This window comes from Argopecten irradians, chromosome 3 (genome assembly GCF_041381155.1).
Source record: "Argopecten irradians isolate NY chromosome 3, Ai_NY, whole genome shotgun sequence".
Taxonomy (NCBI): Eukaryota; Metazoa; Mollusca; class Bivalvia; order Pectinida; family Pectinidae; genus Argopecten; species Argopecten irradians.
In genome coordinates, this window is record NC_091136.1 from 30,831,837 (window position 1) to 30,856,090 (window position 24,254).

At 38.0% G+C, this 24,254-nt stretch overlaps 3 protein-coding genes across 4 annotated transcripts; 1 reads left to right on the forward strand and 2 right to left on the reverse strand.

The window, feature by feature from the left end:
* Nucleotides 1–709: 709 nt before the first annotated feature.
* Nucleotides 710–1,255, reverse strand: LOC138319621 (mucin-21-like). The gene has a single exon (XM_069262770.1). It carries the CDS (start codon nucleotides 1,253–1,255, stop codon nucleotides 710–712), a length of 546 nt encoding a protein of 181 aa, XP_069118871.1.
* A 38-nt stretch (nucleotides 1,256–1,293) lies between these two features.
* Nucleotides 1,294–3,144, reverse strand: LOC138319622 (mucin-21-like). Its single transcript, XM_069262771.1, has one exon. It carries the CDS (start codon nucleotides 3,142–3,144, stop codon nucleotides 1,294–1,296), a length of 1,851 nt encoding a protein of 616 aa, XP_069118872.1.
* Nucleotides 3,145–5,186: 2,042 nt separating this feature from the next.
* LOC138318177 (bone morphogenetic protein 2-like) lies at nucleotides 5,187–15,591 on the forward strand. Of its 2 annotated transcripts, none has more exons than XM_069260341.1 (3): nucleotides 5,187–5,329; nucleotides 12,824–13,174; nucleotides 13,488–15,591. In XM_069260341.1, exons 2-3 carry the CDS (start codon nucleotides 12,835–12,837, stop codon nucleotides 14,369–14,371), a joined length of 1,224 nt encoding a protein of 407 aa, XP_069116442.1. In that variant the 5' UTR covers nucleotides 5,187–5,329; nucleotides 12,824–12,834; the 3' UTR covers nucleotides 14,372–15,591. The 2 variants fall into 2 exon arrangements, with proteins under 2 accessions (XP_069116442.1, XP_069116441.1); XM_069260340.1 differs by lacking the exon at nucleotides 5,187–5,329 and adding an exon at nucleotides 6,294–6,864.
* The last annotated feature ends 8,663 nt before the right edge of the window (nucleotides 15,592–24,254 follow it).

Here is a 24,254-nt window from a genome sequence, read left to right on the forward strand (position 1 = left end):
GAAATCTCCTCCACGAGTTTGTCTGTCAGATTAGCGTTATTGGGTGGAAACTAACCTCTGCGATAAACACAAAGTTGGTAATGACAGAGGAAACTTTCACACGATGTACTAAAGTGTCATTAGCAGAGACCTTAGTACTCATTTAGGCGCCTTTGTTAACTATTGGATTTAATTAATCTTTTTTTTCGTCAAAATTATTACTGGCAATCGTTTTATATTTTTAGAGATTATTTATTATTATTTATGAAGAGTTAACGTTAATACTTACGTCATGTTCTGTTTTCAAAATCAAGAACATGTAAACTTTCAACAGAACAGCAATATCCTTACTAAGATATTTTTGACAAAAACATAATGCACTTTTGTATGTCCACAGTCGGTCTCTGTACATAGCCACAGACGAACCTTGTGACGACGAGTTATTCTCCTTTGTATGTTTTATGTCCCCGATATGTGTGGCGATAGCTACCATACTTCCATGTGTGTTACCATACTTCTTTGTGTGATGTCACCAGTCTGTGTGGCGATACTAACCATATTTCTATGTGTGATGTTCCCAGTCTGTGTGTTGGTAGTTACCATACTTGTATGTGTGATGTCCCAGTCTGTGAGGCGATAGTTACCATACTTGTATGTGTGATGTCCCCAGTCTGTGTGTTGGTAGTTACCATACTTCTATGTGTGATGTCCCCAGTCTGTGTGTTGGTAGTTACCATACTTCTATGTGTGATGTCCGAGTCTGTGTGGCGATAGCTACCATACTTCTATGTGTGATGTCCCCAGTCTGTGTGGCGATAGTTACCATACTTGTATGTGTGATGTCCCCAGTCTGTGTGGCGATAGTTACCATACTTGTATGTGTGATGTCACCAGTCTGTGTGACGATAGTTACCATACTTCTATGTGTGATGTCCCCAGTCTGTGTGGCGATAGTTACCATACTTGTATGTGTGATGTCCCCAGTCTGTGTGGCGATAGTTACCATACTTGTATGTGTGATGTCCCCAGTCTGTGTGGCGATAGTTACCATACTTCTATGTGTGAAGTCCCCAGTCTGTGTGGCGATAGTTACCATACTTGTATGTGTGATGTCACCAGTCTGTGTGACGATAGTTACCATACTTCTATGTGTGATGTCCCCAGTCTGTGTGGCGATAGTTACCATACTTGTATGTGTGATGTCACCAGTCTGTGTGACGATAGTTACCATACTTCTATGTGTGATGTCCCCAGTCTGTGTGGCGATAGTTACCATACTTCTATGTGTGATGTCACCAGTATGTGTGACGATAGTTACCATACTTGTATGTGTGATGTCCCCAGTCTGTGTGGCGATAGTTTCCATACTTGTATGTGTGATGGCCCAGTCTGTGTGGCAATAGTTACCATACATGTATGTGTGATGTCCCGGGTGTGTGTGGCGATAGTTACCATACTTGTGTGTGTGATGTCCCCAGTCTGTGTGGCGATAGTTTCCATACTTGTATGTGTGATGTCCCCAGTGTGTGTGGCAATAGTTACCATACTTGTATGTGTGATGTCCCCAGTGTGTGTGGCGATAGTTACCATACTTGTATGTGTGATGTCCCCAGTCTGTGTGGCGATAGTTACCATACTTGTATGTGTGATGTCACCAGTCTGTGTGACGATAGTTACCATACTTCTATGTGTGATGTCCCCAGTCTGTGTGGCGATAGTTACCATACTTGTATGTGTGATGTCACCAGTCTGTGTGACGATAGCTACCATACTTCTATGTGTGATGTCCCCAGTCTGTGTGGCGATAGTTACCATACTTGTATGTGTGATGTCCCCAGTCTGTGTGGCGATAGTTACCATACTTGTATGTGTGATGTCACCAGTCTGTGTGACGATAGTTACCATACTTCTATGTGTGATGTCCCCAGTCTGTGTGGCGATAGTTACCATACTTCTATGTGTGATGTCCCCAGTGTGTGTGGCGATAGTTACCATACTTCTATGTGTGATGTCCCCAGTGTGTGTGGCAATAGTTACCATACTTGTATGTGTAATGTCCCCAGTGTGTGTGGCGATAGTTACCATACTTGTATGTGTGATGTCCTCAGTCTGTGTGGCGATAGTTACCATACGGGTATGTGTGATGTCCCCAGTCTGTGTGGCGATAGTTACCATACTTTTATATGTGATATCCCCAGTCTGTGAGGCGATAGTTAGCATATTTCTATGTGTGATGTCCCCAGTCTGTGAGGCGATGGTTACCATACTTCTATGTGTGATGTCCCCAGTCTGTGAGGCGATAGTTTCCATACTTGTATGTGTGATGTCCCCAGTGTGTGTGGCAATAGTTACCATACTTGTATGTGTGATGTCCCCAGTGTGTGTGGCGATAGTTACCATACTTGTATGTGTGATGTCCCCAGTCTGTGTGGCGATAGTTACCATACGGGTATGTGTGATGTCCCCAGTCTGTGTGGCGATAGTTACCATACTTGTATGTGTGATATCCCCAGTCTGTGTGGCGATAGTTACCATACTTGTATGTGTGATGTCCCCAGTCTGTGTGGCAATAGTTACCATACTTGTATGTGTGATGTCCCCAGTCTGTGTGGCAATAGTTACCATACTTGTATGTGTGATGTCCCCAGTCTGTGTGGCGATAGTGACCATACTTGTATGTGTGATGTCCCCAGTCTGTGAGGCGATAGTTACCATACTTTTATGTGTGATGTCACCAGTCTGTGTGACGATAGCTACCATACTTCTATGTGTGATGTCCCCAGTCTGTGTGGCAATAGTTACCATATTTGTATGTGTGATGTCCCCAGTGTGTGTGGCGATAGTTACCATACTTGTATGTGTGATGTCCCCAGTCTGTGTGGCGATAGTTACCATACGGGTATGTGTGATGTCCCCAGTCTGTGTGGCGATAGTTACCATACTTTTATATGTGATATCCCCAGTCTGTGAGGCGATAGTTAGCATATTTCTATGTGTGATGTCCCCAGTCTGTGAGGCGATGGTTACCATACTTCTATGTGTGATGTCCCCAGTCTGTGTGGCAATAGTTACCATACTTGTATGTGTGATGTCCCCAGTCTGTGTGGCAATAGTTACCATACTTGTATGTGTGATGTCCCCAGTCTGTGTGGCGATAGTTACCATACTTGTATGTGTGAAGTCCCCGGTTTGTGGTCGATAGTAACCATACTTGTATGTGTGATGTCCCCAGTCTGTGTGGCAATAGTTACCATACTTGTATGTGTGATGTCCCCAGTCTGTGAGGCAATAGTTACCATACTTGTATGTGTGATGTCCCCAGTCTGTGTGGCAATAGTTACCATAATTCTATCTGTGATGTCCCCAGTCTGTGAGGCGATAGTTACCATACTTTTATGGGTTATGTCCCCAGTCTGTGAGGCGATTTATGTGCCCGGTACCATACTTGTATTTCTGATGTATAATAATGGTCTAGTGGTTAAAGTTTTACCATAAAACACTACAAGATCTCCACCTCTGAGGTCGAAACCCATACGAGACAGTTACCAATGTACTACATGCTTTAATGACACTGTCTGTTGATAAGATATTGAACAAAATGTAAACATAATCACTCGATCACGTAAACAGTTAGCGTTCGAATAGCCAGACATTTTCTGAGCATATGTACGTAAACTACGTATACACGGACATATAATTTTAGTGATAATACAAATGATCTTAACTTCGAAAAGAAAACAAAGCAGTCGATATTTGATAATAATCAATAGACACTAAGTAATGTCACATTAAGTTTCATTTTATACAGTTTTTTTTCTTAATATACCACAAAATAACATCTCATCTCTAATGTATATATAGTATTTGAAAAACAATGTATTAGTAGAATATGATTTTACATTATAATATCAAACAAATCCTCAGCTGCGCTAACCAATTTTACCAGTCTTATTTAATTTACGTTTTTTTTTGTTCAGATTGATAAGTCGAAACAGGAATACGAGTTTATTATTAACACATAGAGAGTTGGAATCAAGCTTTGGAAATTGTAAGCCATAATATATCACTTTCATTACTAATTTTGTGTGTACGAATTGATACAGTAGTGTATTACCTCAGTTATAATGAACACTGAGATAATAACACTCATTATAATGCCGTTATGATCAATTAAGGATCCGTTTTTACTTCTGAAATAAACACTTACTAACGTAAAAGACACTATATCAATTTAATGATTACGATTTAATTCAAAATGATAATTATATGTTATGTATTCGTTTGAACAAGAAGAAGCTTATAATAAGGGATTACTGTTGACTTAAAATAGAAAATATTGATTTTTTTTTACAGATAAAGATAATTAAATCAAATTGTCGTAGATTATACTGAGCTGAAATAAGAAATATCATAATGTGAATTATCAATAAATCTATAAATATTATTCGCGGTAAAAATATGTGATTTTGATGAAATGATGAAATATCGATGAGATCACCTGGCCGACATGAGAAGAGGGGGTGTGGGCGGAGCCATGTATCATTGCTAAATGACTGGCACTTTCTAACAAGGAAATCTCCGACATTAAATGTCGGTGTCTGAGAAATGATAGAATGCTACATGGATATAGTTCCTGATCTCTGTCGGTAATTCTTTCGGTAATTGAATTTTTAAAATGAAACAAAATTTGTATTTTAAAACAAACAAAAAAGTTCTTGGGGTGTAACTCTTCTTGTCATATTTTTTCTTTCTTTCTTATATCATAGAAGTTACGGAAGTATAATATTTTGATGAGGCAAATGACAAAATGTCAGTTTTTGAGAGGATTAAAAAGAGAGCAAATATTTAATTTTTAATTATTAGCAAAATTGCAATTATCGCAGATGTTTGATACCGTGTTACTGCCAAATAGAGGTCCTCGTGGTGATAATTAATTAATTAATTAATCGATTGGTTTAGAAGTTAATCGATTGGTTGTTTACATTGCGGTACCTGTAACAACAATTTGTGTTTGTTAAGGACACCGTTACCATCTGCTGCTCGACAACTTGAAGAGGAGGAATCGTAAACACACAACAATTACATTCTATGAAAACACTCAGCGCGTGCACGTGGTTCTCCGTCAAAGTGAAAGTAAGTAATCGACAAGCGTGGAGGTATAGACTAAGGGAGTATATATCGCCAGGCCCATCTGTCTTTCTTCACTTCTCTTAACCTAGTCTCACCTGGCGAATCACTTACCTGTCACTAATTACAAAGTATTCATTCCAATCAAGTTTACGGAACACCTACGACTGTCCAGTGTCTTTCTAGACTGACCAACATATGGCCGGAGCCATGACAAGCTAAGGTGTGTATGATGCACGTCGAGTATATATATTGTTTCTCACTTAATCTATATTGTCGATCTTAATCTGTTTTTAATCGGGTCTTAATCCACGGGGCGTGTTGAAGTTACGACTTAATGTGGTGCCTTAAAGACTGACCGCAACTGACCAACAGATTTATTCTTAAGTAACTTGTGAAATGTTTGTCGACTCACACCAACTTCTGTTTGTCGTTTTCACCTTTTAATACGCGATATAAATTCGTTCAATAAATCGTAATTTGTAGTTATAAATTTCTTATTATTGAAGCATTTACATAAGAAATGCACCGATATAATTATAATAAAATAGTTTCCTGCATTAAATTTTCTTCCGAAGCAATAACAAATTCGATATTTTTTTTATTTTTTTTTATAATCTCATTTCATACTTAAAGCTTGCAGCGCATCGCGAACTGGCAATGTAGGTTTAAATATTTCAAAGTTAGAAATAAACCGTAATTATTTAAATTATTTTGTTTTCTATATAATATGTACATATTTTTATTACATTTTCATTGAAAAAAATATTTTAAAGATATTATAAGGTGAAATAAGTTGATATTGAATCCTGTAAACCAATTATTTGAGAGTTTTTCGTATGTACATTTATGCACTCACAATAGCAGACGATATAGTTTATAGTGTGTAGTACCGTCACGCTAGCTAGGTCTGTGTGTGTGTGTACTAGGGTCTACAGTTAATGTTTCATGTACAACGCTAATCTCAAACAGTCCACTATCATTGACAAAATACTCGTAATCAATTGGAAATCATGCTACTAGAGTAGTATATCTGACGTCAGGGGGACGAACTATCCCCTGTTGACTGACGGAAGTGGGCATGCGCGAAGATGAGTGACTGGGTGAAATACCTCCCTCCCGCCCAATCAAAAAGCTAGTTATTCGAGGAGCTGACAAGTCGATAGTAAATAGGTATGATAGAGCTCGACCGATAGGCTGGAGCGCACTACTTTGTTCTACCTGCGTAAGAGAAGTGGATATTTTTTGTTACGTTAAAATTCGCTGAAAGTCTCAACCAAAATATTTTGAAATCGAAATCTTCTCAGTATGAAAATGATTTATAAGTGCTAGTGACGTATGTCTTTGTGGAGTAAACCGTTGTACGTGTGGAAGTAGTAAGGACGACCGGATCCCAATATACATACATATACATATATATACCTTTATCAGATGCAAAAAAGTATTCAACGAAATGTTGGACATAATACATCCGTATGCTAGCTGTGGGCTTTACCGGCGTCTAACGTGTTCTCTATACAGATGGATGTGTCGTTGACGGGATCTAATCCACAACGTGATATTATCTAGTGTCAGAATTGAGTGGTCATGGGGAATTTTCGCCATGTAGTTGAATTCTGAAATATTTGATGACAGGAATTATTGTTATTTATTCGGCGTGTTGGATTACTCAGGGTCTGTCCAGACGGACATGATGTAAACCATGCGATGCTATTCACTACCCCAATGGACGCGAGTGACGAAACTTCCTCTAATAGCGTAAGTAGTCAATAAACTCTGTGTTGACTGGTTTTGGACCATTATACACGAGTTATATTAACGACCACCAGCTAAAACTCTGATAACATTGAACTATTACACTGACATTTTCCAAATTTCTTTTGCACCGTTTTGTTTTATCCAAAGTATTCTTGCATTAATTTTTTATCTTCTGAGAATAAACCCAAACACACTGCCCATTTCCGTAGGATTTCTACCTTTTTCCTGTCAATATCATTTAGTAGATTAATGTTATTATCAGGAACATATTCCCCATATATATTCTTAAATAATCACACAAGGGATCTAGGCATGTAGGGAACTTACGCAGGCTAGTAGGTTCACGTATACATTCTTAACAAGGTAAACCCATACCCTCCGAGTTTGTCCTTAGGTTCGCGTTCATTACAAGAATGTCTCTGCTGTTTCATTTTATTACGCTCTGATATTCACCCGATTATGTTTAAGAAATTTGATTCATGCTAATATTTTGAACCATTGCATGTTAATGAGAATTCCAAAAATATTTCCTTGTATATGTATATTAACCAGTTAACACCTGTATAGGAGCACACCTGATATTAAGTCTCGGACAGGTGTATCGCCGTTCCACGTATATATATATATATAAATATACAATGAAAAATCTCATATAAATAAAAAGAAAACATTAAGCCGTTAAAATTTCAACATAAAGCATATAAGCTTTGGAGTGGCGTCCGAGTTAGACAGGTGTTAGTTATGGGAATCTGTTAAGTACCCGACACGATACGGTGATATTAACCGAGGTTGATGTGTATTGTAAGGTCCAAACCGATCTATGTTCAACACGTGTTTCTGGTAATGCGATCGAGCAGGTGTCTCGTAATCGTTAGAGTATCTTATAGAATACATTACTGGCGAAAATAAACCAAGTATTGTGTTATTATATACACAAGGTCAACTTTATTAAATAATCCATCGGTTTATCTATAATGAATAAGATATTATAAAGTTACTGAAAAAATCCGAAAAATTTAAAGAATGAAATAAGTAAAATATCGTGTGAGGTTCCTTTTTTTATTTTTAATCATTGAGCATAACATTTTCACAACTTGGTCAATTTTTTCACACCTTGGTTTTACCACAAATACTTTAATAATGTCCACTGATAGATTGATTTTCTAAGTCGTTAGTGGGGGCGACCCGACACACGGACAGAACACCAATATTACATTCTGTAAACAATCACTATACATGAAGACGTTACGTGTATATTGCCGGCTCGAGGCATGAAGCATGCCCGGTCATTGTATGTGATTATCAATTTGATCACTGCCTCTGGGACGGTGCTGTTTCATCTCTAATCAAAACATAAAAATATGACGTCTGATCATTGTCAATCTATCCAGCTGTCACTACCACCCCCGGGCATGTCCCTACCCCACCCACCGCTCCGAACGCGCGCTTACAACCATAATATTAACCGGCCACGTGCTAATCATTTATCTCTGTCATTATGTAGTAACCTGTCATATCAATTGTATTTAACCCACGAATCTATAAATGAGATGTGTAATTCTAATGTTTGAAACGACGACAGAATTCCAAAATTTTAACTATTCAATAAGGAAACATCTGGAGACAAATTCTTGGATAGGTTGTAAATAATTTTGTACCAAATATTTAACATATCAAAATGACATCGACACATAACAAGAAGCCACAAAAAGAATATATATGGTAAATTAATTCAGTTCAATTCAACTTAATTGCTAATTTATAATCATATCAGTCGTCGGTGACAAAAACTATCAATGCCCTTATCAGAGTAAGATATATTTGAATGTAATATAATGATAATTTATAGATCGCTGCATGCTCACGATTACCCCTTAATTGTACTGTTTTTGAAATTACGCTGAAATGCATCATATCTAAAACTTTCATAAATCAATTGATACAAACACGAACTACCAATAATTGAAATGTATATTATGTTCTAAAAGGATTATAAGGTTTTTTTCTGGTCATATCAAAATTGGGATTAATGTTTGTTCATATTCCAAATGAAATTCGTCTGGTTCACGTGCTGATTATATTTCTAGTCGACTATACATCAGCACCAACCCAACAAATGACAACATAAAAATCCATCCATGTTAGGTTCGACACATAGATTTTAGGTACCTACTCGATCCTAGTAATAGTTACAGCTTCGGCTAAAACGTTCTCGTGTTAAGTAACTCCACTTGTGTTTCGAGTTGTGTCTTTCTCGTTCTAATTATTTTGTTCATTACTATCGCCCTCTCGTACCTGCCCCACACGCATCGCGCCAATTCACCACCAGCACAGACATTCCCCATATCTCTCGTGCAATTTACAATAACCATACATTCTCAAAACCTGGCATTATTAGCAAAAAGCCTGCTTTATGAATTAAGGGGTACACTAGATGGGGCAATGACAATACCAGACCGAAGGCGAGTGGCGTGCTCGATTTAGGCACTCTACACAAATGCCTCAAATGTTGGACAGTTTATCTCCGTAAACGTTCCACGATGGTCTCACTCTCTCTCGCCCTCCCTGACGGCCTATTAACTCCACAGTGCTAAACCATTTTGTTCACTGATATATTTTATCAGTGCAAGTTAAAACTTACTAAACTATGTAGATAACAACAAACTGTTATCCGCCGAGTCAACAATCCCAGTTTTAGGGCGACACCGACAGCACAGGTATTCCAGCTAGCTGTGTGTGCTTCGGTACTCGACCAAGGGTAATCGGATGGGGATTAAACGGTACTATTTAGGTATTTAGCCACAATTAGTTTAAGGATCCTCTCGATTCTTAAAGGGCAGCAATAACACTTCATACAGGAGTTTTGATAATAATTGTCCTTGGAATGAATTATGTTTTTTTATTTAGAAATTGATTTGAAGAACCCCTAAATTCTTTAAATAGAAAGATATAACACTTTACACAGAAGTTTAACGATAAATTCACATTTGAAAATATTTTCGAAATTGTTGTTTAAAAGATTGGGATTGTTCGACGCATGTTTTCTATACAAAATTACAAAGTTACCTCTGTTGGTGCAAGAGATAAATAATTTATTATCTTTTGAGTATTTTCAAATACTTCAAGTCAAACATCTATTTCATTGTACTCTTGCATTCCTACAAAAGTGCATTGGTTTTCTAAAATAAACCTTTCTAACATTCATAAAAGATGTTTGTGGATATTCTTAAAATATATTTCTGTGACAGTCATCTAATCGTCAACACTTTTTCCGTGAGTTTAATAATCAAAAATAATCTTTTCCCCATTTGGGTTTCGTTCGAACCTCCACAATTTTGTATTGCTCCAAACCAGTGAGCCTCACAACAGAGACAATAACTTAAGTTTTACACAGTCTGCCATAGTCCCCGTTCTGCCTTTAGTTGTACCCACAAACTTGTACATTCCGTTCCACCGACAGACACAGATCGGGCCAGGATAGCATTCGTGTTCCACAAACATTTAAATGGTGATGTGAGATAGTGACAAAGCCACCTTTAACCTTTCCTGATCTCCATTGATATTCGTTTTCAGGGTTAATAGTTGTAGATCTTTGCCTTTGTCTTTTTAATCCCGACCCCAATACCTGTACACAGTATATCTGGACTCGATTCTAACACCCATTTGACTCACATATCATTATATTCTAGCCTTAACTTGTAAACTAAATGATACACATTTATATATGAATGGACGATTTTGATTGATCACCAAAACCTATTTACAATGATACTTTGGGATGGACGTTAGACCAGATATTATTTATCAAAGTATGACTGTACAAAGTATATATAATTGATTTATTTCGTAACATCGCCATTTGCGCGTACTTCCTAATCAAATCGTCCACATAAACACGCCTCATACATTTCACAGGTTAGCTTCCATAAAATTATCCTTTCATTAACCATCATCGTCCATACTGCAGTAGAATCCTTTTTGGGTACGAGAGTAAGTGATACCGGAACTTGCAGGTTACCCTCTAAGCTAGTGGGCGTGTATCAGTGATCGATCAAACCGTTACAGGGTTTTTCGTGTTTAAACCCGATCATTACAGCCAAAACTATTGTAATTAGCTTTACTGGCCGATTACTCAGTCGTGTGCGTAACCCCAGCTTATAACTAGTCTATTACTCACCGGCTTTCCGCAGTGGTGGGTGGTACACATATAACCACTCTAGTTTTTGTCATCCGTGCTACATCTTCAAGGTTTACTTGAAAGCATATGTATTATGATGTTAGAAGGGTATTTCAAGCTTCTATTTTTTATTTTTTGTATTATATTCGAAAAAAAGTTTCGGCTGTGGATCTTTGGGGAGACTGCCGCAGGTTCCCATAGTGTTCACTGACGAGGAGCCACGGCCGTCGGTCGCACTATCATAAAATCTAGTCGCCAGGAATTTTATCTCGCGCACAGATTTCTGTTTCGGTAGAGGCCCTCATTAGCAAAGCATATGCTCGCTGTATTGTGGCATACTGTTGGTGGCAGTGTAATTTTGTAGGCAGAACAAAAACCCACAAATGCACTAGCTTTCAAAACTGTTCATACTCTTAAAATATTCATCAAATTGCATAAGATTTTGACCGCATATTCAGCACGGGACAAGTCTAGGAATATATTTCTCAGTTCACGTTAAAGAATGAATTGTACATCAAATTATGATAACATATTCTTCTTAAGACAAGTTAATGAAATTTACTCCATCTCTGCTTTGTTGAATATTCTGTTCATTTTGATAAGCGATGTGATTATATTTTGTCAGTTATTCAGTAGAGAATTGGTAGAACTAAACACAATTTTGGCCATAAATGGAATACTGATATTTTGAACGTGATAATGACGTCAGAGTTACGGATCATCCGACTCCTTAACCCAACTTAATATTCTACATATGTTTTATATAACTGAATGTAAAGGGGTACGCTTGACTTGCTGACCCCATGTAAGTCTAGTTGTTTGTGTATCTAAATCGAGCACAAGTCTCCCACACACGCGTGTGCCAGACTGCCATATGGCTGTAGGCATTTATTTTTTGTTGCCATTTTCAGTAATATGATTAGTTATATAGTTTTTGTAAAATTTCAAGAAGCACTACAGAAAAGAGCGCCAACTTAAATAAAAGTATAGTATATACCAATAGTTAAGGTCATCCAATCAACAATATTTCATTGGCTCTTGAAATTCGGAAAGAATAATCACTGATGTTTATTGCCCATTTTCATGGTTACGAGAATAATTAAAAGACACGAAAAGATTTTTATTGGCACGAACGTTAGAATCGTGGTCGATTGTGACGTCATAAATCGCATATTATAAATATGCATAACTCACATTAAGAGTATCACAGTGCAGACTTCATTGGAACACATTCCATCAATTAGCGAGTGTGTGCAAGGTAGTCGGCGATTGGCCTCTCATAGCTATCGGGACACCTCGCCGCTATCAGAGGCTGCCATTCGTGACTCCTCAACCCAATACATTTATTCAGATTAGGTAGTATTTATTCTCCACGCTTAATTAATAGACGTTTCATTTCGATCAACATGACTTGTTTCAAACCTGTGATCAGATCGCTGGGGGAGACTGCTACACTTTTAATTGAGAATCGTTTAAGCACTATTTACCCCTCCCGAACTCTACTACCGTCCGTCCCTCACTTGTCTTGTATTTCCCACTTTGCGTGTTAACATATCATCATCAGTCCCTCTGAACGCGTCGAGGTACGCGATTAGAGCCGGGTTAGAATGCCTCGTGTCTAAGTGATGGTTTTGTGTGATTTTTTTAATGTTTAATCCTTTACAGAAAGCCTTGGTAATGGTTCTCTTGTCACTAGTGAACTGAGAACAATTACAGCCCTGTGCTGCCCCGGACTGTAAACCCAGTGCTATGCTAACTTTGTGTTTCTTTATGTATTTACAGGTATCGTCATCATGACCGGTGAAGTAAGGACATTTCTGTTGCTAGCTCTCAGTGTTGCAATAAGCGTACAACAGCCCGCGGATCAACAAAATAATCTCTTTGACAACAAATTCCTCGACAACGTTGACTCTCAACAAAAGAAAGAAATAATTCAAGCATTTGAATCGAGTCTATTGAATTTGTTCAGCCTTAATGCTCGTCCCCGACCCAAAAAGGATATCAAAATACCTCAGTATATGATAGACTTGTACAAGACCCACACAAAGGATCCCGATGTTTTATCGCCTAACTTTAACATCCGAGGAAAAGGGGTTGGTACAGCCAACACAGTCAGAAGTTTTTACCACAAAGGTATGTATGCGAACATGGATGACGAATAAAATATTTCAATTTAAATGAACATTTCCCGGTATAAAATTACTTAATATTTGCAATTGAATTTGCAGTTTCGTTTGAATCTTTAACAAAATCCAGGAATTCTTTATACATTTTATATAAGGATGCAATCCTGACTTCGCAATGTTTTATGTAATTATTAAACTATTTTCAAGGCAATGACAATACTGTATTCATCATATTACAATGTCGGGTTTCAGCAGTTTAGCTTTGCTCGCCTTGAAATTAAATTAAGTTTTCTAAAACAAAATTTATTTTTATTTCACAGATGCCGATGATCATCCGGTTGAGATGACGGGTTGCGGGGAGGAGAACAACTGTGTTCGAGTGTGGTTCAATGTGTCAAACATTCCCCTAGAGGAAGTTCTCACTGCTGCTGAGTTGAGAGTGTTTTTCGACAAGGATCATAGTGCTGTTGATAGTGCCAAAAAGGGGCGTTTACGAGTGGAAATATTACAAGTGATGAGACCAATAAAAAAAGGTCAGGATTCCATAACGAGGTTGTTGGATGTGAAACATGTTAGTGGTCGTAAGAACGCTTCTTGGGCGTCTTTTGATGTTCAGCCCGCTGTGCTAAAGTGGAAGAACTCTCCGGAGTCGAACCATGGATTGGAAGTACGAATTCTACCTTATAACAATTATCCGTCTAAACAGCCAATGAAACACGTGCGTTTACGGCGATCAACTTCTGCTTCAGATGAAGATTGGTATTTACAAAGACCACTTTTAGTTACATATACTGATGACAATCGCGGTAAAGCGCGGACAAAAAGGAGTAATAGTAATAGAAAATCTAAAAGGAGGCGACCGCGCAACAGGAAGCGGAAACGACACAAGAAATTCTGTAGGAGGAAGCCACTGTATGTAGACTTTACAGCCGTGGGGTGGACAGACTGGATTTTTGCGCCGCCTGGATACCATGCTTATTATTGTCAAGGCGAATGTGAGTTTCCGTTTTCGGAACACATGAACGCTACAAACCACGCTATAGTGCAGGACTTGGTGAATTCTATAGACTCCAAGTCTGTCCCTAAACCGTGCTGTGTACCAACAGAGCTGAGTCCAATCTCACTACTTTATGTGGACGAATATGAAAAGGTGATACTGAAGAGTTACCAGGACATGGTAGTAGAGGGGTGCGGATGCCGGTGACACCGGTTCCGAAACTCTTGTGAGAAAATGTGTAAATGTGTGATAAATCTTATTTATTGAAATGAAAGTTGCGGGAGGACGGATGCACGTATTTGTTGGTTGTGATGTTATTGGTGTTTTGAGTTTACAGTGCGCGCATGTGTACGAGAGAATGAATCTGGTACGAACTCACGTGTTCTCAAAACCTGCCCAGCATCAATCCATCCAACCCCTCTCGACCAAGGTTTCGCGAACATATGCTTTTAATGAATAGTTGCTATGTGTTGTTGTCGTTGTGAATATGTATACAAAGTGACATATCTGTGACAAATGTGAATTTGATAATGACGTCATTGTATGAAGACGTCATATAATACTAAATCTAGTCGTTACAGTCTACAGGTGTTTTGTAATTATTAGAAATTTAGAACAATTTCACAACAATATATAGACTACCTCGCTAACATCATGACGTCATCATAACCAAATATGTCATCAATTTCACGGTTGCTTTACCATGTCAACTTCTAGATAAATTATATATACAATTACATGTGTTTATATGGTTGATGGACGCGTATCATAATGCGGAGAGAAACTGTCTTCCATCATCTTGCTTTTTGAGTACACGTAGTGATCTGCTACAAATGGCGGTACACGCTAGACAGACCAGTGTTAACCATGTACCTTTAAGATAATCTGAGACATACTGAGGGCTAATTCAATATCTGTCGCATTTGTTAAAAAGACACATTTGCTGCCAATCTTCCGGTTAAAATGTTGAATTTAGATAACCATGTCTCTGAACGCGACCTCGTCGCCTGGCGAACAATGATTCCTCTCAGATCGTTGTTTGATAGCATTGCATCCCTTGTACGGGATTAGCATAATCCGAAAGATAACCTCGGCTCATCTTTATACCAACCCTCATCTCCATCTTAACACATGATTGGGATCACTGGAACAGAGGCAGACGTTTGGTGTGAGAGGGAGCGTGAAAGTTTATAAGCGACGTCTGTTTTAAAGTAATATATATTTGTTCGTGTCTTTGTTCTTGTGACGTGACTTGGATACGAAACTACGGGGAGTTGGATGGACTGATTATGGGTTTAATCGTTAAGTATGTATATTTATCTGATGAGAAATGTTATTAATGTATCACAGATGATACAATGTCATTATGTATATTTCTATGGCAGTTCTTCAAATGACAAAAACTAAAATTTAAAAAACACATCTAATTCTTGTCGTTGTTATCTTTATTGTGAACATAAAAATTAATTACGAGTGAACGCCAGACAGTTGTGATAAATCCTTCTTCGTCATGACGTTCTCTCTTCAAACGTAGATCTCAGAAATCTAAAAGATAAAGGGATATTTCGCACACGTTTCAATACTCTCGTATACAAATTTTGGAGGCATCTGCTAATAGAATCTTACTGAAATCATAAACAGCAATTTATAATACCAAAAGATATTTTGTTAATTTTGGACATTTTTATCGATGTAATGAATTATAAATCTTGGTTCGGCCTGCTTTTAGTCAAACCATCATTTTCTAGGGAGTATACTTAGTGTAGGTGTACAGTCTGCTTTGTTGTATATGTTGCATTCTTTACTCGACATATACTCGGAACCAACCACAGAAAAATTATGCATTAGTGTCACCAATGTCTCGACTTGTGCGAAATAACACATTTACGAACAAAGTAAAAAATTCAACACTGTCTCGCAGGTGTAAGGAAGTCTCGAAATATGAAATGATTACATATTTTGACTCTATTATTATTTTCCAATCATTTCCATTCTAACAGACTTATTGATAATTTCTGTAAAGCATAATTATTATGCCTAAGTGACGGTTTAGCTATTATGATTTTTGTACACAAAACCAATCCAAAAAGGTATTTTGCGCCCGTTGTACCCTTTTGATTGGCTGCCTCAGCCGCGCATTATTAGATCAAATGACCAATCACATTAGATTTCTTTACAGAACATGCGTAGACAATACAATTACCACAGATATACATTTCTTATTGATGTTATATTTTGCTTCAACAGGAATACATGGTTGTATTACCACCAGTAATACAATACATCACTGTTTTTGCGTGCCACGGCATAGAAAAATCTTAGTTTATATCTAGGTATTTCAGTATTCTTAATTGTAAAGTACATACAGATGCGATGACTTTTAACCAGACACCTGTTCCTTCAGTTTTTTATTTCTTATTAACTATGGAAGTGGTGTCTACACGACAGTACAGGGTAATATCGTTAGGGACATACATTGATAAATGACTGCGTGTTTAATACCTACCAGCCAGGTAACAACACACCTGTTGTCTCACAAACACACCATTGTTTTTTACAGTTTGTCCCACAATAAGATTATGCCTAAATTAATTTCCACGTGACAGTTAATAATGCAAAGTAGTTTTTAAGGTTAGTTATCATTCGCCACACCTACACACTGCTGGGGGTCACGAATGATCAAAGGCGACAGACACCTCATAACTTCATCCTGAACACTTTGGAAGTGATACAATAGTGACAACCTTGTTTATGGAGCGTTTTAATAATGAACTTATTTATTAGACGACAGAAAAGGTTTATGTACACCGAATGAAAAAAAAAGAACAGTGTTTCGAACACTTGCACGAATCTAGTATTATATAAAGTGCGCATTAAAACGAGGACAGTTATATGTGGCGTATTCATGTACACCGAATGAAAAAAAGAACAGTGTTTCGAACACTTGCACGAATCTAGTATTATATAAAGTGCGCATTAAAACTAGGCCAGTTATATGTGGCGTATTCATGAGCGCATTCACGTGACAAGAGCATGTCATCACGTGCTCGTAATCATGGTCTCGTGTAAGAGTAAAATTGTTGTCATGGAAATTGTTTTAACTGCAAGACACGAAACCTAAATACATGTTCATATAGGTAGTTCAACGAAAGGGTTTGTCCCCCACCCGTAACGTACGTGCAGTGATGACGACATAGTAATAGAAACGCGATCAACACACAATATTGACGTTCGCGTGTACTAACAAAGCCAATTTAGACATTTGGTATTTAAAATAATTCCGCGCACGTGTATTTACAACAAATATGTCGACGGAATTGTCAAGTGGATATGGACAATGTAGTTGAAATGATAAAATAGTTCTTGTACGTGTTCGCCTTGCGAATACTGATACAATTTTTTTATATACAAACTCGATTTATCGTACCACATACTATTAAGTTCTCATCTTGGGGATAATAGCTTCTCCTTCACATATGGACAGCATGGCAGGTTGTCGTACATGACGTCCCACGATGATTTCAAACTTCATGTACCTGTAAGAATGAATGGCCATAACAATTTCAAGTTTTTACTGTTAAAGACTGTCGGCTGTAATATTTCATTTATTTCATGAAACTTAACACACCATAAATTCGTTGAAGAAGACATTACTTTTTGACAAGTAGACAGTCTTATACGAGTGAAGGTGGAGATTGTTTACGAGGATCGCAGGTGCGCTGTGTCGAGCCACCTGGTTGGAGGGCCCGAGGCGTCCTCGTACGTCCCTACCTTGGCAAGGACGGGGCCGACAGAGCGTGAAATAGTCAATAACGACAATCCAAAACTTGGTTCCGATTCAACGAACTTAGAACTCGATCAACTTCTTTAATGTCCGACGCCCAATTAGCGTTGGTACAACTTTAAGGAAGTATCCGAACACACAAAAGTGTGTTTAAACGAGTAGAGTTTTATTGTGGATAAAAAAAAGCCCGTGGTAAACAAACAAAAACTACAAATGTTTCTGATCCAAGGATTTTTAAGGCAATTATAAATATCTGTCGTTTGAATATAATTCTTGATGAAAAGGTGTACAATTAATTTGTCGGAATACAGCAGCATACTATTGTCTACATTTATCACTATCAAATACCATCTGAAAGGCATGCAAGAGGAAAATGTTTGAACACCGTAGGATATCGAAGCAAGATTTAGAATCCAGATAAAAACAAAAGAATGTACAGAAACCATGAATGCAAATAAAGATGGACCGTCGCATCCAGAGCTTTCGTAGTATAATCGCAGGACATTCTTTTGCATATAACAGATGGTGTTTGTGCCACTCACTGAACCAATCGATATTCTATAAAATCAAGTTAAAACTCTTTGGATACAATTCAAATGCAAACTGACAGGCGGCCAGTTTTTGTTGGAATTGCCACACCAGTTGAAGAATATCGGACACCCGGACAAAATTGGTCGAGGCGGCAAAATTTACACGTGGAAATCAGTGGAGCACCATTTACTGGGCTAACCTTTGTACAGAAGGACAGCGGCCAGATTTCTTTAATCTCCTATACATCGTTAAGTCTGCTCAGTGTGGCATGAAGACGGGAGATCACATTTTTATCAAAATCCAGTGGCCTAGCAATAATAGAAGACTTGTCTGCCTTGTAAATAAACATTTTAATGGCAATAAACACAATTACAATGGCATAATACAAGCACATAGCATGGACCAACAATAACGTTATGGAGTTGAAAGGAAGAGTACTTGTCCGTTCTTTGTATGGTGTCAAGTGCTTGCCCATTGTGCGCTCAACATTCAATATTTGTAGACACATTCTTCAGAGTTTAACGGTAAATACATTTCCTAATACCCTTGTGAAGAGAGTGTCGGCATACAAAAACATTTTTTATCTTGTTGAATAAATTCAAACATTTCAATAATAGAGAGAAGGGTATCAAATAATTGATAATTCGTTTTATGGAATGACGGTATCCGGTCTGTCTGTGCCGCTGTCGGTCCCTACCTGTAGTTTTAGCTATACAACCTGTTCAAACAATATATGCCAACGGTGTTAGACTGTCCCTCAAAGCTTTCTCTACAATAACACCTTTAACAGCTTAACATAAACTCGCAGTGTCGCCCTTTTCGCTGGAGAAGACGAAGTGGGTTGCATTTTATCGCGATGTTTTCAACATGATACATCAAAACCTTAAAATAGTTCTGAGAGAAACGACAGATTTTGAGTTCAGTAAACATGCGTAAAGGCACTTAAACAACAAAATTAGTTATTCCTTGACATTCATAGAGGATTTAATCATGGACCTTTTGACAAATATGATATATTTGTCGCATCTGTTTGGTGTTATTGCCTAGGTATTCTGTTTCATTGCGTTTCATTATTCCCATGTCATGAAAGATTAAGATAGTTTCTAATTTCTCTATGATTTTCCTGTTCTTGCTGAATAACATAAGTTCAACCGAAGCATCATAAAACCACAATGAATTTCCATTACACACCCAGGGAAGTTGAGCATAGAAAGGTACCTAACACGTTCGATTGTACACGTGAACTGATATCGGCAAACATCTCCGACTTCATGTGTACAACGCAATGTTCTGTTTTCTAGACTACTCGTAATTCCCATACTAAATGTCATTCATACACGTGTAGGCGATATTCATAAATGCACATCCAAATTACGGAGAGAGAAATTTAATATCACATATGTGACAGCCTTCTAACACTTTCACCAAATTACCTGGCCAATTATCCGATGAAAATGAGCAATTAGTGTTAGAGAGTAGGTGAATGGTAGAACGTTAGATTTTCATGTGTCGAGCTTAGACATGGAAACAGCACGACTTAGGTAAAGGCTATTATCAAACTAAAAAAGTTTGAAAAAACACCCGTTAATTCTAATACTTTGGTGGCCTCTTCTTTGCGTAGAAATGCAAAGGTTTTGATTTATAAAGAAAATTAGTAATAAATACAATATGATAATTTGCTATCTTTTGACATATACATGCAGTGTTTAACCTTAAACACACTCATGCTCTCGGTACAGATCTCGTCTGCCCCCATTGATCACAAACATCATGTATATGACTGTCATGATTACATATATATCAAGTTGTCATTATGTAACAAGACAAATCAGTATAGTGCACATTCAAAAATCATTACATTAGATCAAACTGCAACGCATATAATTACAAAGTCCATTATAAATCATTTTCGCGTAGTTAAGTGGGATTTATTATACATTATTACTATCTTTAGGAAATTCCACCCCCACATCTGTAACAGATACACGTAAATGGTGTTAGCGGTGGGATTCTATCACGTTTAACATTAGTATATCTATCTAGGTATGTCCACCGTTCATCTCTCCATTGTTTGGCTAATGGAACATCAGATAGCGGCCGCTTACGCTCCATATTATTTTGTTTTACCATCCATCTTCACATGACAGCCATCATTAGCTGGAAATAATTATAGACTGGCCATCTATCAACGAGTGGTCAAGGTGTGCCCTGGAGCTTCGAACGGTGACCCTCAGTGGCCGAATACATCTGACCGGTACACAGAGACCGTGGACCGATATTGCCATTGGAAATTCAGATAACCAGTTCAGTCGTGTAGGCGGTAATGATGCAGGTAATCACTTCTGAAATTTGACAATGCGAAGAAATAATATCCCAAAAAATAGTTCAAATACGAGAACGCCGAAAGTGATTTTGTTCTTTTCATTTCCTGTAAACCATATACACGGGACTTCCATTGGATGTTATGTTTACTACTTCCCCTGCTTTATGACTGATATATTAATGCATACAGACGGACAGCAAATAGTTGATGGTCATTCAGACGGCTGATAGAAGACACGTCACAGGCATAGCGGTAACAAGGGAATATTAACGAAAACCTGTTCCCAGAGTCCTCCTATCGTCAGAAAAAAAAAAATCAAATAAAATTCACTGTAAAAGGTAATCAGCCGCTAATGACGAAAAACAAATAGTACGATGACGTCAGCGAGGGACACCTCCTACACTAATCTAGAGAAGCCAGCGGAAGTCGTTTACATTTATATATTAAATGACCTCCACAGAAACTCAGACAAAAATAAAATATTTCTACTTATGAATGGAGAATCTGTGTGTGTTGAATATATAAATCTCTGTGTCCAATGGATGTGGTAATTACGGCACATCAACGTGACCCCGGTGTTATATCACGAGAAACAGGTGCGAGCCCGTAGTTCAGGTGATGGGCTGTCATGAGAGGGATGCAAATTTGCTTTTAATACACAATTATATTACATAAAGAGTTTCACTACAAAGTATTTCCTGGTCGAGTTTTCTAAGACAACGACAACGACATATAACACACATTATACGATAATGTGTTTATAGAGCCATTTTACTATGCTGCGACAATAATGGACATAAGCTAAAGAGCACGATACAACCATTATTGACAAAGGTTCATTGGCCATGTTTCTTTACCACGTCGTGATAACTGCATGCAACGATTAAAAGAGACAAACGTCCATTTAGAATGCTGCAAATAAGTGTGAAAAATGATCATTTATCACGTTGCTTTGTGATGACGCAATGCTTATGGACAAAACATTAGAGATGTATGATGTAACAATTCAATTTTGCTTTTTCACTGGCTTGAAATTTTCCTTTATCAGCGCATAAAGGAAAAAAGACGTCGCCGTTTGTAACGTCGCCTATGATTTGCTGAGACAATGGCGTAATGATTTTTATAGAATAAAAGAGTCCCAAAATGAGTTTGGAATTATGAGAGATTATCTTAAGTAAACTGTTTGTGTTCTCATTATAAGATGCTTCACGGTTCATTTGAGTAAATAGATTACATTCAAATTAATATTAAATAGTCATAGGTAAGAACAGAGACAATAAGAATCCAAAGTGAGCCGCCTTTTCCGATAATTTAGGCTAAGGTACAATTTTTAAACCAACAAGATTTCTACAAAAGTGAAAGTAAAAGTATGTAAAAGATGTATGTTTTAAATTTCTCAATGTCCAATCAGCAATTAGGCATGTTGCATATTGCTTAACGTCTTATTAACAGATACGGACATTTAAGGTCTCCCCTGTAGGCATTGTATGCAATCTGATTAAAATACAGCTCCTTATTATCACTGCGTTGGATAAGAGGATCTGACAACATCCCATTAGGGGTCATGTCCAGGTAAGCTTTGTAAATGGCAAATCAAATTACTGCTGCCAGAATCTTGAATGTGACTTTAAGGGGACGAAATTGTTTGGAACAGCTGTCAGAATTATTTTTGTGTACGACGTCATCTCGCCCAAACGGCACAACATGGTTAATTGTATATGTATATGGGACGAAATGGCGTTGGAATATGTAGAAAAATCATTTGGTCCGAAGTACAAGTGGTACAAAGGTCATCCGAACATGGCAGGAGTATGTTTATGTGGTAGGGGTATGTGTTTTGTTGGACAGTGATATATATGTTCCTATCCTTGTGAAATTGGAAGTCATTGCCGATTTCATAGTGCTTTCTCAATTAGACATACATACTCATAAGGGACAGACCAAACACCATATTCCAGTTTAACTAAACGCAAAAAGGGAACAGCAACCATATGTATCATTTTATAGATTCTTTCCATTGCCCTGAAGGTAGGACGTTAGAATCTATCTGCTGCTACTTATTAGTATGCTATAGTAAAAGGCGACTAAATTTAGGATATTATAATTTCTCCTAACGTCTCCTTTTACACCATCTCTCTATTGGCCTTCGGTTGAGCGCCCCCCCCCCCCATGTGAGGAAGGCTCTGGGATCTCTCCCTCGACCGAGACACACCTTAGTCTATTAAAGTGATACATGTAGTTACTGGTTCGCCCGTTATCAGTTGTGACCGGGCGGGTGTGTTTAGGTGTCTTCGGCGGCATGATTCAATGGTATAGCACTACAAATACGAGAGGGCCTCTATCGCTCACGTGTTTTTTTAAGTAATTATTACAAAGACTCTTACAATTAGATAAATTAGCAGAATTGACTCCAAATTTGTTTTTCTTTTAATTACAACCATATAATGATGCTATTGATACCATACAAATATGCTATCCAATACATAAGTTCAGAGAGGAAGTAATTTATATGAAAATAGAAGCTTTATTGACCTTTTTGGTCCCGCGTCTAAGACCCCGTGGGTCAGCCCCATCATTTGTACAATTTTGAATCCCACCCTATAAGGATGTTACCATTATTGCATTATGAGCGTAATTCCATGTTAAGTTGCATAGAAGAAGTCGTGTATATAGAAATAGTCAAATTGACCACATTTGACATCCCCAACATACACGTAACACACCGCATACATGGGAGGTCGTCCTTACATGACCATAGCTGTTAATAGGACGTAAATCAAACAAACAAACAAACAAAAACCCCTCAGGATGCTACCATTGCATTATGAGTGCTCTCCCATGCTTAGTTTCAGAGAAGAAGTCATTTATATGGAAATAGCTAAATTGACCCCACCCCTAAGGCCCCTGGGGGGGGGGGGGGTAATGCCCATCATTTGTACAATTTTTAAGCCCCACCCCTATAAGGATGCTACCATTGCATTATGAGTGCTCTCTCATGCTTAGTTGCAGAGAAGAAGTCATTTATATGGAAATAGCTAAATTGACCCCACCCCTAAGGCCCCTGGGGGGGGGGGGGTAATCCCCATCATTTGTACAATTTTTAAGCCCCACCCCTATAAGGATGCTACCATTGCATTATGAGTGCTCTCCCATGCTTAGTTTCAGAAAAGAAGTCGTTTATATGGAAATAGCCAAATTGACCCCTTTTGACCCCGTCCCTCAGGCCCCCAGGGGGTCAGCCCAATCATTTGTACAATTTTGAATCCCCAACCTATAAGGATGCTACCATTGCATTATGGGTGCTATCCCATGCTTAGTTTCAGAGAAGAAGTCGTTTATATGGAAAAATGCCAAATTGACCCCTTTTGGCCCCGCCCCTCAGGCCCCTGGGGGGTCAGCCCCATCATTTGTACAATTTTCAGTTAGTAGCCCAAAAGGCAATTGTTGGCGGA

Excerpts from the sequence above, each read along its gene's own strand:
- LOC138319622 (XM_069262771.1), bottom strand. The coding sequence starts at position 3,144 with ATGGTAACTATCGCCACACAGACTGGGGACATCACACATACAAGTATG.
- LOC138319621 (XM_069262770.1), bottom strand. The coding sequence starts at position 1,255 with ATGGTAACTATCGCCACACAGACTGGGGACATCACACATAGAAGTATG.
- LOC138318177 (XM_069260341.1), top strand. The coding sequence starts at position 12,835 with ATGACCGGTGAAGTAAGGACATTTCTGTTGCTAGCTCTCAGTGTTGCA. Across the intron at positions 13,175-13,487 it reads CAGAAGTTTTTACCACAAAG|ATGCCGATGATCATCCGGTT; the intron begins GTATGTATGCGA and ends TTTATTTCACAG.